At 44.5% G+C, this 13,666-nt stretch overlaps 1 protein-coding gene across 1 annotated transcript in view; it reads right to left on the bottom strand.

The window, feature by feature from the left end:
* Positions 1–250: 250 nt before the first annotated feature.
* Positions 251–13,666, bottom strand: part of zgc:194209 (adipocyte plasma membrane-associated protein) — a 41,722-nt gene continuing 28,306 nt past the window's right edge. The window contains exons 8-9 of the mRNA XM_054739882.2: positions 8,297–8,492; positions 251–634 (exon numbers count right to left, since the gene is read on the bottom strand). Of these exons, the coding sequence (XP_054595857.1) occupies positions 431–634; positions 8,297–8,492 (400 nt within the window). The 3' untranslated portion in view covers positions 251–430. The remainder of the gene's footprint in view (positions 635–8,296; positions 8,493–13,666) is intronic.

Below are 13,666 nucleotides of genomic sequence, written 5' to 3'. Positions count from 1 at the left end.
GTATTTTTGGTGTTTGTGTCCAAATAAAGATTTCAACATGTTTCCATCTTTCATCAGCTCTTAAGGTTTAACGTCTAAAATACGTATTTGCTAATGAAAATTTCAGCCTCGAATCAAAACTATCACAAGAACAGAAGATAACAAGAAATATTTACTAAGAGCTGAGACTACTCAACTGTTTATATACCAAGTCCTCTGTTTAGCTTTCTTTGCAGAAAAGTTAATTTTATATATTAGTTCAAATTAAAAGTGACAATGTGTAATTTTTACCATTAACCTCTGGAAATACCCATCAGAGGGCGGAGTCAGAAGGCGAAGCTCTCTGTTTACCGGTCGATCTACGTTCCTACCTTCACCTATGGTCACGAGCTTTCCAAATGGAAACATTTTTAAAATCGGACCGTTTCCGAGCTCACACAGCAGCGCTACATCACCAGCCCTCCAGGACGGGTAGAAATGGTAGGTCAGTGCTGCCCAGGTAGGTTCTCCCTCTGTGCTGGAAGACGTCGCTGACGGCCCACGTCAGACGGCCCTCGGGGTCATGAAGGGTTCTGACGATCTCTCCGTTTGGTCCCAGCTCCAGAACCAGGCCGTAGTACGGCAGCAGGAGGTTAAACCAGCTCAGAGGCATCACCTGCACACAAACACCAGACAGTGTTATATTACCTTGTCTTTGCTGATTCCTAAACGTGCAAATGAATTATTTTATATTTAAAGGGACCATATCATACACTTTACTAGGGATGTAAGAAAAAAATCGACATGGCGATACATCGCAATGTTTTTTTACCTGAAATATCGATTTTCTAAATAATGTTTGGAAGAATTTACATGCAAACATTTGTGTATTTTCTTTTCTTTTGGTGCAATTCAAATGCCGACAGCTAGTTGGCAGCAGCGTGTAGTGGGTTTTGTTTTCACCACTGAAATGTAAATCCCTCTGATTATGGTTCAGATCAATCAGTCAGATTTTGTTCATAAAGTGCTTTACAGAATTAAAATGACCCCAAATTCCATAACAGTTTAAAAGCGTTAAAGTTATTCTCACACACACACACAAAGTAACAATGATATTTGGCTGAGTTCAGATGAGCCAAGTAGGGTAAGGCAAGGAAACGCCATCAGAGGAGCCGTCTGCCCCGGCAGCATCAGGTCAACCAAAGCAACCAAGTCAAGATACTTCACGTTAAACATGTTGCAAATCAGTTTGGACTGTTTATTCAACTTTCTTACAATATTTCAGTCCAAATCTAAAAAATAGCTAATAACATCTGAACTGGCTGAATGTATTGTAATATATACTATATATCGTCTTGTCTCTGTATCATGTTTATGTGCTTAGCAGACGCTTTTATCCAAAGCGACTTACAATTTATAACCTATAGGGCATGTTGTCATCCATGGGGGAAACCGGAGTACCTGGAGAAAACCCACGCATGCATGGGGAGAACACGCAACTCCACGCAGAAAGGCCGCAGCCGAGTTTCGAACCTGCGACCTTCGTGTTGCGAGGCAACAGTGCTAACCACTGCGCCACCATGATACGTATCGTATCGCCAGAATTTCACCATTACACATCCCTACTTTTTACCTTGTGATGTTATTTCCTTGTGAAAATTTTATATATATATATATATATATATATATATATATATATATATATATATATATATATATATATATATATTGGCTGCATTCATGCAATTTCCTAGCCTGGAAATACTAAATGTATTATTTAGTCTGGCAACGCTCCATTGACGGCTCTCGGTTGTGGGGCGGGTTCTACCGTTGTCTTTCAAATGATCTCCGCATTCCACTGGACAATGAATGTGACAAACTCTTGTTTCACTCTGTTGCATCATCCCACCCACCAGGCATATAGAGTGCCATGATTGGCCCACAAAGCGGATAAAGCTCTGTGATTTGTTCACTAAGCAGATAGAGCACTATGATTGGCCCACCATTATGGACCAATCACAGCTCTTTATGTGTTTGAAACCCCTCTAGAGAGCTGTGATTGGCTAGCCAGAATGCTGTTGGGGCAGCAGAGGTTCCAGTGGAGCATTCCTAGACCAAACTTTGCAAAGCAAGACTTTGGTCTAGTTCACTAGGCTAGCAATTTCCTGTTTCAGCAGCAAATTTAAAGTTTTACTTTGAAAATCCTTATAAAGCATCAATGGGAACGAATTGCATCATCAGGCTCTGCTCCTCTCCAGGATGCTAGTCTCTGATCTGAAACCTGCCTCCTCTGGATATGTGGCTTAGGCGACTGGTGTCATTTAGAAGACTTGGTAGTCCAGTGGTTAGTATGCTGGGCTGGGATACAGTTCCTACCCTCACCTATGGTCATGAGCTTTGGGTAGTGACCGAAAGAACGAGATCGCGTATAGAAGCGGCCGAAATGAGTTTTCTCCGAAAAGTGGATGGGCTCTCCGTTAGAGGTAGGGTGAGAAGCTCGGTCATTCGGGAGAGGCTCGGAGTAGATTTACTGCTCCTCCACATCGAGAGGAGCCAGTTGAGGTGGTTCGGGCATCTGGTCAGGATGCCTCCTGGACGCCTCCCTGGTAAGGTTTTCCGGGCACGTCCAACCGGGATGAGGGCTAAAGGAAGACCCAGGACACGCTGGAGGGACTATGTCTCTCACCTGGCCAGGGAACGCCTTGGGATTCTCACAGAAGTACTGGCCCAAGTGGCTGGGGAGAGGGAAGTCTGGGCCCCTCAACTTAGGCTACTGCCCGTCCCTGAGAACCAACTCAGGATAAGCGGATGAAAATGGATGGATGGATTAAATCGGCTTCAGCTGGCTAAGTGAATTACTGCCTACACCGGGAGTCGAACTGGCGTCAGCTCTTGGCACAACAAGATGAAAGGCAGTCACTTTAACCACCTGACTACCAAGGCCAGGCTGTTGCAGGTGTGCTTTGTCAGAGAGACGTGGGCGGAGTTTTACTCAAACTTACCCTTTTATTTCCAGTCATGAATTCAGGCTGATGAAAATAACTCCTATTTAAGATAAATGACAATAGTGCCAATGGTTTTTCATCATATACATATACACAGTGCTTAATTTGTTAATAAAACGTTCCCGTGTTACGTTGATATGTGTTCCCCCTCGAGATCTGTTTCTTTTGCATCCAGTTGCGAGTTTGAACTAGGGCTGCAGCTATCGAATATTTTTGTAATCGAGTACTTTATCGAATCTTTAATCGATTAATCGAGTACTCTAATAAATTACTCTTTTGCGTTTTTAAACCATTATATCAAATAGCATGTTATAAAATATGAAAGACCTCTTGAAATGAGAAAGCAATTGCCAGTTATTCTTCAAGTTTTATTCAAAATTAGTTTTCAAAACTTTAACTTTACTTCACAGCAAACAAATGCGAGCGGTTGCGGCCCAAACAGAACCAGAACCGCTCACGGCGCATGCGCAAACATGGCTCGCCAGCTGTTTCCCTATTAACACACGTCCGTTTTCATTTCTACACTTTTTTTGTCTCACACTAACAAGGATTGTCGAAAGCATGTTTGCCGTGGTTATGTCAAATTATACTGATCACAAAACATTTATTTACTTTCTTTCGTTTTCCTCCGCCACTCATAAATACCCGTGTCCTCCTGCAGCAACCCCGAGGGACAACGGACATCAATAACAACACAGTAAAAAGTCCGACGTGTTGTAAAAACAGCTATTTTTAGCACATTTTAGGTCCGACGTGTTGCTACCAGACGTACGGTGTGAGCTGTCCGCCATGGCTTAAGAGAAAGTTAAGTTACGTTCGCTACTCGCGTGTGCATTCAGTGCAGTGTGTATGTGCGTCACTTATTTCGGTCCGGGTGAAACATGACCACGGGCGATTGTAAAGCCATGAATTAATTAAACATGAATTAAACGAAGCTTTGAGGCAGAGAATTTGACTCGATGATTTTTTTGTAACCGAATTATTCGAGGTACTCGAGGAATCGTTTCAGCCCTAGTTTGAACCATTGTAACGGAATGAAATGACGGTTTTCCACCTAAAAGTCATTTTCACCCTCTCCTCAGCAAGAACTTATCTGCTTGAGATATTGCTCATGCTCGCTACTCGCTACCAGAGGAAGCTACGTCAGGATGCTCTTTGTTGACTTCAGTTCAGCTTTCAATACCATCATCCCAGACATTCTTATCTCAAAACTGCTGAACCTTCAGATCCCTCCCTCCACCTGCCACTGGATAAAAGACTTTCTCACAATTCAACCACAGCATGTTAAACTTGGCTCCCATCTCTCCTCCTCCATCCTGCTCAGTACTGGCTCTCCTCAGAGCTGTGTGCTGAGCCCCCTACTGTACACTCTGTACACATCGGACTGTACCGCATCCCAACCATCCACTGCCATCTTCAAGTTTGCAGATGACACCACTGTGGTCGGCCTCATCACAGACGGAGATGAGGCAGCATACCGGGCAGAGGTCAGTAATCTGTCAAGGTGGTGCTCAGATAACAACCTCACTCTGAATATACAACAAACAAAAGAGCTCATTCTGGATTTCAGGAGACCCCGTCACACACACGCCCCTCTCCTCATAAATGGAGAGTGTGTGGACCGTGTCCCCTCCATCAGGTTCCTCGGCACCATCATCTCTGCTGACCTGTCCTGGTCTGCCAACACCAGAGCTCTGGTGAAAAAGGCTCAAGAGCGGCTGCATTTTCTCCGGGTCTTCAGAAGGTGTGGCCTGGATCAGAAACTGCTGCTGGCTTTCTACCACTGCTCCGTGGAGAGCACCTTCACCTACTCCCTGAGTGTGTGGTGTGCAGGCTCCACTGCTGAGGACAGAAGGGCTGTTCAGAGGACAATAAATACTGCCCAGAGGATTATTGGCTGCACCCTGCCATCCCTGGAGGCCATCTCCAGAACCCGCTGCCTGAAGAAAACCGCTGCTATTCTCCGTGACCCCACCCACCCTGCCCACTGCCTGTTTGAACTGTTGCCCTCAGGGTGCCGCTTCAGGTCAGTTAGATCACACACCACCAGACTTTCCAACAGCTTCTTCCCTTGGGCCATCAGAACATTCAACACAACAGCACCATTCAACCCCCCACATCCCCATCAGTAATGTGGACTCATCTGTTTTAAATTGTTGTTTTAGCAGATCCGAATCACTGGTTGTACTTTCTTGTTGTTGCTAAATGTTTTTAAATTGTTTTTAGTCCTCTATGGTTTTTGACATTGTCATTTGTTGTCTTGTGCACTGTTGATGGCGGACCATCTGTAATTTAATTACCATGAGCAATTACAATAAAGTCTGTTCTATTCTCAAGGTCTCATGCATTTGCTTCTAAAACTTTTCCTTTCCAGCCCAAGAATGAAGACAAAGGACTCTTTCTTTTTAATAAATCAAAGAACTCTTATTTTTAATAAAGCTAATCAAACAAAGTGTTAGTCAATAATAAGATGTTGACCAATCTGCAGTGATGGGAATAATGACGTTTAAAATAACAGTGTTACTAACTGCGTTCTTTTTTAGGTAATGACATAATCTAATAAATTACTTTTCCCACTGTTGCAACGCCGTTACCGTTACTGGGGACGGAAGGTTGTGCGTTACTATGTGCTGGTCGAACGTTGAGCAGCAGCGTGAGGCTTTCTGACCGCCACACTTCAGCTGCAGCCAGGGAGAGAGAGGTGTCGGTAACGCTCTTACAAACACGATGGTGATTGGCCGGGTGGGCGGAGACCCTCACTGTCTCAGTCGCTGCTGCTGTAGACCCAACAGAGCAGCGATGGGAATAACGCCGTTTAAAATAACCGCGTTACTAAAAATGCAATTCTTTCTGTAACGAGCAAACTAATTAATTACAGTTTTCTTTTATCAAAACGATCGTCTCTGTTACTGATAAGGAAACGCGTGCGTTAAGCAGCGCGGTGTGTTGAAGCTGTCATCAGCTGATCAGGAGCTAAAGAGGCAGATGTTTTCATCCAAGAGCATCACGGCCGTGAAGAACGAGGAAGACGTGATGAATATCTACGGCTGCAGGTGTGGATCTGCAGCCGTGCCCTTCTTAGCGTGACAGCGGGACGTCCCGAAGGTCCGCTCACCTGTTCACCGCTCAGACGTCCTGATCTTCTACCTTCCTAGATCATCCAGCTGTAACCTGTTTCTGATCATGTCTTTAGTCCCGCTGTAACACTGATGCATCAGTCTCAGACATCATGGAGCTCAGGTGTTATTAGAACTACCTGTGTGTGTTTACCACCCAGCTTCAGCTCTTCTGTGGTTGGGTCTGACCCAAGTTAGTACATGTAAGTCCTCCCTCAGGCTTGTGCCTCTTCTAGTGTCATTTTAAAGGATTTTATTTATTTATTTAACCGTTACTAGATTACCAACAACAGAAATGCTGCTAAAAACACACAATTATGTGAAGCTGGAAAAATTAAAATACTGTACAAAATTACATTAATTTCTGTAATTTAACTAGACTGAGAGACCATTTAAAGGCTCGGGAACCTTTACAGGTGTTTCTATTTGCTATTTTAAATTTTAGCTGATTGGGGTCTTGTTAAATATCACACAGCGACCTTTTAATAGTCTAGATAAGTGTAAAGGTTGGTTTATGCTTGACGCGTCCGCGAGGTCCGCACGGCTCCGCGCGGAAAAGTTGCGTCATTTTGCGTCATTTTAACAACCACGCCCCTCCACCGCGTCTCCGCACGGCCCAAGATTTCCGCAACGCGCACCTCGGAAAATTTCTAACCACGCGGACGGTCGGACGCGGAAGAACATGGCGGACCGGCACGGCAGAGGTTGGTAAATACAGACATTTGTATGATTCAGCTCTCAGAGATCACCGTGATCAACATGTTGTTTATAATTCTTGGAGAGAAATAGCTCGCACTGTCGGAAAAGACGAGAACGCTGTTAACAATGCTGAAATACCATGTTGTAAACAGTGATTTCTACTTCTACTATGGTGTAGTGTTGGATGCATGCTGTAGAGCTCCATGCTGCCCCGTTCAGTTTGGGAGAATATTGGCTCACCGCAGAGACGAGCCGCACAAACCATAAACGCTGCGAGTTGTGAAGCGCGTTCCAGCCGCGAGCCGCATCACCGCGCGGAAAGTGAATGCGTCAAGCATAAACCAAGCTTAATGCTCCTGTTAGTAGTTCCTCCTGTTACGTGCTTATTTAAATTATTCAGGTTTGTAAAAAACATTTGGACACACATTTTATTATGGTCCAGTCATTAGTCATTCATATTTCACTGTTGTAGTCATTTATAGTAAATTAAGTTCAATTAACCCATTTTTCTTGCATTCTTTAATGAAAAAAGTAACTAAGTAGTTGTTTTTCTTGGTAATTAGTTACTTTTATAATCTCATAACTCGGTAAGTAACTGAGTTACTTTTTTGACACAGTAATCGGTAACTATAACTAATTACTTTTTTAAAGTAACTTTCTCAACACTGCCAATCTGTGAAATGACAATGTTATGATTAGCAAGTTTAATGAGTAATATGACTTTAGCTGCACTAGACGTCCTGATCACACTTAATGTAAACGCATGACACATGGCTCTTTCTCATCCAATCAGAACCTTCCTTTCTGAAGCGTGGCATAGTCTATGTGTGTTTATAAATCTGCCAACTTTGATTCGACCATAAATCAAAACATCCAGATTAATAAAACCAGTTCCCACGCCATCTTAGATCAGTTCACCGCATGCTAAGAGAAGTAACGGACCGGCCACCCAGACTTCCGTTTTAAGCAAAGAACCAACAAGCTGGATAAAATCTGTTGCATTTAACCAACCAAGCAACGGTTCCTTTCAGAATAAAAGCTGAACTCACTGACCCTCTGGGTCCATCTGACGCTGTCAACCAACTGTCGCTTTTTACCTGGAGACAATCCAAAGACTAGTCTGTCGTACTGCTGACGCTGTTTCATCGGCTCCGGGACTGAAGGGGGGTCCGAGGACCTGGCATTCTGGATCTGTACGGAGGTCTATATCGACATAACACTGGATCCTAGCAGACAGTTGCCGGAACGGTCCTTTCAAAATAAGAGTTCCCGGATCTTGTTAAGCCCTTCAGAAACATCTTATTGGATCACATTCTGTGCCTACCTATGTTCTCAAGGGCTTAAAATAGCATGAGATCGAACCTTTAATGCATGAAGCTGAAACATCTCAAATTATCAAACCAAAATGAACCAAAACTGCTGACATCACAGTAGGTAAAACCAGAGACCTGATCACAATCAGCCATTAGCTCTCGGCTTGTGAACGCACCATTTCCAAACAAATCAACAAACACCGACCTTCACCAGGAAGCTTTTAACTTTTGGGTAAGGAGCAAGCATATCCAGGAAAGGAGGCAGAAGTTTCTGGAAGCGGGGAGTTGTTATGCCGACCAAGAATGTCCCATGGTCACTTAGGCGGATGTTGTCAGGGTAACCAATCATGTTGTCCAGGATGACCTCCTTGGTGCCAGCCTTCGGGCCCTTGAGCCAGTACCTGAAACACACAGGCAGTCTTCATGTGGGGAGTTTTTCTCCTCTCAGGGACATTAAAAACCCTCAAATCCTAATGGATTTGCTTTGGATTTGATTTTTCTTGTCATTAAGGGTGTTTCTCAATGTCAAGGCGCCTGGCCTTGCGAGGCGATGTCTTGCGAGGCCAGGCGCCTTGCTTACGAGGACACGGTCCTTCCTTGGTCAAAGAAAACGGTTAAATGGAACAGACTTGCATCATGTGACCGCGGCTTCCACGGCGGTCATGTAACGTCACGTGACACGGGAGATAATGTTAATATTTTATACGTATCAGTTTCAATATAAATATATAATGATCCTTTTACTTTTCAAATTGTGTATATGTTTATTAAATTAAATATGTAAGTGAGTTACTACCCACTAGCCACCGAAGCTGCAACTAACCAACCATAGGTAACTTCTCCGGATCTAAAAAAAAATAAACATTTTAAATTAGCTGACTTACTTTTAAACATGAAATTTGCCCCCAAAGTAGCTGCCGGCTTCTGACCCACCATCCTCTTGAAAATACTGCGGTGTATTCTGGGTAAGTTTTGACCAAGGCTAGGCTACAAGACACCTCCCGTGTATCCTTGCTCAGCTAGCTAAACGGCTAACAAATGGAGAACACATGCCGCGGTAGCACATGAACAATGGAATACGTCTTGGCGGCTCCTGATGACCTATCTCCTAGGCAACTGTGGCGGGGCCAAGACATCAAGGTGAGGTTCCTTGACATTGAGAAACACCCTAAGAGTTCTGAGCATGACCTTGTCAGATGCTTAAGCTACCAAAAAGGGGATTAAGAATTGCCCATTTAAATATCCGCAGTTTAAAATATAAGGCAGGTGATTCTATTTTAGTTGAAAATGGTTTAGACAGCATTTGGTACTTTTGAAACACATTTATTATAAATAATGCTGGGGTTAAAATAGTAGGATAAAACATATATAGTGGAGGGGGTGTGGCAGTTTATATTGTGGAACATCTGCCATCCAAACTAAGAAAGGACATAAATGTACCAGGGGTCGAAGCTCTGTGGCTCCAAGTCCTTTTACCTCACATTAAACCAACATCGGTAGGCTAGGATAGGGTAACACAGACTGCCAAGTTCACACATTCAATATCTTGAGGAGATATTTATAATGTTACAATCTGTGACCGAGAAAGAAATCTACTTTATGGGAGACGTTAATATTAACTAGTTTAATAAAACGTGCACTGAAGTAAAGGTTGAGTGATGTGACAATTTGTAATCTAAATCAGGAACTGACAAGAGTCAGTATTAACCCTCCCACTGTCCTAATGGGTGACCCTGCAAGGAAAGTTGACCATTGAGCAGGGTTGATGGTTTATCACTTGGGTCCACATGGCTGGGGTGAGGAGTGCGCACCACCTCACGCCTGCCACATGGACCTCAAGAGATAAACCATCAATCCTGCTCAATGGTCAACTTTACTCGCGGGGTCACCCATGAAGACAGTGGGAGGGTTAAAGGTCCCAGATGATCATCCTCAACCTGCAGACATCACTCGTTTAGCAGTGCAGTGGAACTGTGCTCCAAAGCTGTAACTGCACCAGTGACCACAATACTCAATTCAATTCAATTTTATTTATATAGCGCCAAATCACGACAAGAGTCGTCTCAAGGCACTTCACATAATAAACATTCCAATTCAGGTCAGTTCATTAAGCCAATCAGAAATTATGTTTCCTATATAAGGAACCTAGCAAATTGCATCAAGTCACTGACTAGTGTCAGTGACTATACAGCAACCCTCATACTAAGCAAGCATAAAGCGACATATGTCAGAGAGACAGTTTGATATTCGTGCAGAGACAGTGTGGTCGTCCGGTGGAAATGACAGATAGAGCTGGGTGTCGTCTGCATAGCAGTGGTAGGAGAAGCCATGTGATCGAATGATCTCACCCAGTGAGGTGGTGTATATAGCAAAGAGAAGAGGTCCTAGTACAGAGCTCTGGGGGACTCCTGTGGCAAGATGGTGCACGGTAGAGGATTGTCCAAGCCAAGAGACACTGAATGATCGTCCTGTGAGGTACGATTCAAACCAGGCGTGTGCTTTCTCTGTGATGCCCATGCTAGAGAGTGTTGACAAAAGGAAGCCATGGTTGACAGTGTCAAATGCAGCCGATAAGTCGAGCAGGATAAGCACCGAGGATTTGGCAATCGCTCTAGCTTCTTTTAAGGATCCCGTCACTGCTAACAGAGCAGTTTCAGTGGAGTGGCCCTTTTTGAACCCAGATTGGTAAGGGTCAAGCAGACAGTTTTGTGAGAGGTATTCTGTGATCTGCTTGAAAGCCACCCTTTCAATGATTTTGGACAGAAAAGGGAGGAGAGAGATAGGTCGGTAGTTCTCCACATGATTTCGAGGAAGAGATGTTTTTTTTTAGCAGCGGTTTAACCTGAGCATGCTTGAGAGAGGTGGGAAATGTACCGGATGTCAGTGATGCGTTGATCACATGTGTGACTGCTGCGGCTACCGTAGGAGCAATAGCTTGGAGGTGTCATGACTCCCATCCACAGTTCTCAGTGACAGGGGAAAAAGAGGAAAATGAAGCAGTAGGGCTTGAGATGGTTGGACTAGAAGGAGTTTGTGGTAGCGAATGTTCAGGAGTGGCCAGTTGAGTAAACTGTTTGCTTACAGCTGCCACTTTGTCAGTGAAGAATGAGGCAAAAATCTCAGCTGATAGATTGTTGGTAGGAGGTGGAGATGGAGGGGTGAGCAGAGTTTTGAATGTTGAAAATAGTTTCTGAGAGTCAGTAGAGCTGAGAATTTTGTCAGTGTAGAAAGCTTTCTTTGCATCAGTGATGCTGGCAGAGAATGAGGACAGTAAAGCCGGGCGTACACTGTGGGACTTTTTCACTCGTAGCGCTCAGCTTCAGCTCAAACTGTACGACTTCCTCGCAGAGCAGATCTCACGAGTCATGTGCTCACACTGTACGACCCAGTCCTCGGATGCGACCTGACTGCTCACACTGTACGTCTGGTAGCAACACGTCGGCCCTAAAAATATGCTAAAAATAGCAGTTTTTACACAACACGTCAGACTTTTTTGTCTTGTTTTGCTGTTGTCCTTCGGGAGTGCTGCAGGAGGACACACAGGGATTTATGGGGGTTGGATGAGGAAAACGAAATAAAGAAAGTGAATCTGTGTTTTGTGATCAGTTAAATTTGACATGAACACGACAAACACACTTTCTTGACAATCTTTGTGAGTAAAAAAAACATGTAGAAATAAAAACGAACAGCGTGTGTTATTAGGGAAATAGCGGGCGAGCGGCGTAGGTGCAGGATTGCGCATGCGCCGTGAGCGGTTCTGGTACCTTTTGGGTCGCAGCTGCTCACAGCGCCGCTTCAACAGTGCGATATCCTCACGAGGGACGAGCAAAATATTAAACACGCCAGAAGTCCGTGCGAGCTCACGATTGCTGATCGGTAGCTGGTCACATGGTGTTAATCACCTCTCGTAACCCCCTGTACACTACACGACGCTCGGCGCTAAACTCGCCCCGATCTCGTGGATTCTCGCACGAGTGAGAAATTGGCTCAAAAAAGTGAAAAAGTCGCAGTGTACACCCGGCTTAATTCATGAAATTTCAATAGATCACCAGGATCTTTTGTTTTGCGCCATTTCCGTTCCACAGCTCTAAGACTGGTGCGTAGAGACCAGAGGGTATCATTTAGCCAAGGGTGCGACTGAGAGGATCTAGCAGGTCTAGTGGCTAAAGGGCACAAGTTGTTAAGACAAGAGCAGAGTGTGGAGCAGAGTGACTCGGTGGCTTCATTCACTTCATAAGCAGAGAATGTGCTGGGAGATGGAAGAGTGGAGGCAACAAGAGAGGAGAAGTGGTTGGGTGCCAGATTGCGGAGGTTGCGGTGGAATGAGACCACTGGGGAGGAAGCAGTGGACCTCCCTTGTAGAGTCGTGCTGAAATGGATGAAGTAATGATCTGAAAGATGCAGCGGTGTGACAGAGATTGTGTCTACGGCACAGTTTCTGGTGAAAATGAGGTCAAGTGCTTTTCCAGCTTTGTGAGTTGGAGGACTTTGTACTAGTTTTAGATCAAATGATGACATTAGTGACAGGAAGCCTGATGAGCTGGGATTGTCCAGGTGAATATTCACATCTCCAAGGACCACTGTGGGACAGTCGTGCTCAGGAAAGGAGGAAAGCAGGGTGTCGAGTTCATCAAGAAAGTCTCCGAGTTGACCTGGTTGGCGATATATGACAACCAATAAGAATTTTTTCGGTACAGTTACCTGGATGGCATGGTATTCAAAGGAGTTGTATTTAGTGATGGTAGCAACCGACTGTATATCCATTTATTGGAAATTAACATGCCCGTTCCACCACCTCGGCCAGATGCACGAGAAGTGTGGGAGAAAGTGTGGTTAACTGAGAGAGCAGACGGGGTAGCATTGTCACATGGTTTCATCCAGGTCTCGGTGAGAGTAAGTGCATCGAGTGACAGGTGGTTAGCATATGCGGTAATGAAGTCAGCTTTGTTTACAGCTGATTTGCAGTTCCACAGTCCCATAGACAGGTGGGTGTCTTCGGGGGAGTTGGTTTTAGCGAGCAGAGGTTTTGAAGGTTGCGAAAGCGGTTTGCTGTGTGTGACCTTCCTCTGAAGCTGGTGATCACAGGTATAGGATAATGGCACATTTTGCAAGGTGTTGATGGAGCCGGGTCTGGGTCGAGCTTGTTTGCTCTGTGTACCTGCTCTGTGGACACGCGCAGGTAGACACGTATGTCTTTACCCCAGAGTGTCTTCACACCGGAGGGGTGAGACACAAGGGCTGACACTTCAGTTATGCCACCAAACTTATGCTGTGCTACTAGTTGGAAACAGGTGTTCATGCAGAAGCTGATTGCAATGGTTGAGACCTAGATCACCTGATGAGTGTTTTCAGGGAGGGGGGAAACAACTCGTTTACAGCCCCTGATTGCACTTATTGTTTCTGTTCATGTTACATGAACAGAAAATGAAAAGATGGTAAGGAGACAAGATTATTTATAATACGTTACACTTATTTACAGATCAAAACCAGTATGGACCAGTTATGTACGGTTAAAGCAGGATTAACCTGAGTGACTCTTCCTGGATCATTTATTTAAACTGAGTGAGCAGGAAGT

The sequence above is a fragment of the Nothobranchius furzeri genome, chromosome 1, assembly GCF_043380555.1.
Source record: "Nothobranchius furzeri strain GRZ-AD chromosome 1, NfurGRZ-RIMD1, whole genome shotgun sequence".
Classification (NCBI taxonomy): Eukaryota; Metazoa; Chordata; class Actinopteri; order Cyprinodontiformes; family Nothobranchiidae; genus Nothobranchius; species Nothobranchius furzeri.
Note: the sequence above shows the minus strand (reverse complement) of the source record. Positions and strands in the feature narration are given on the sequence as shown.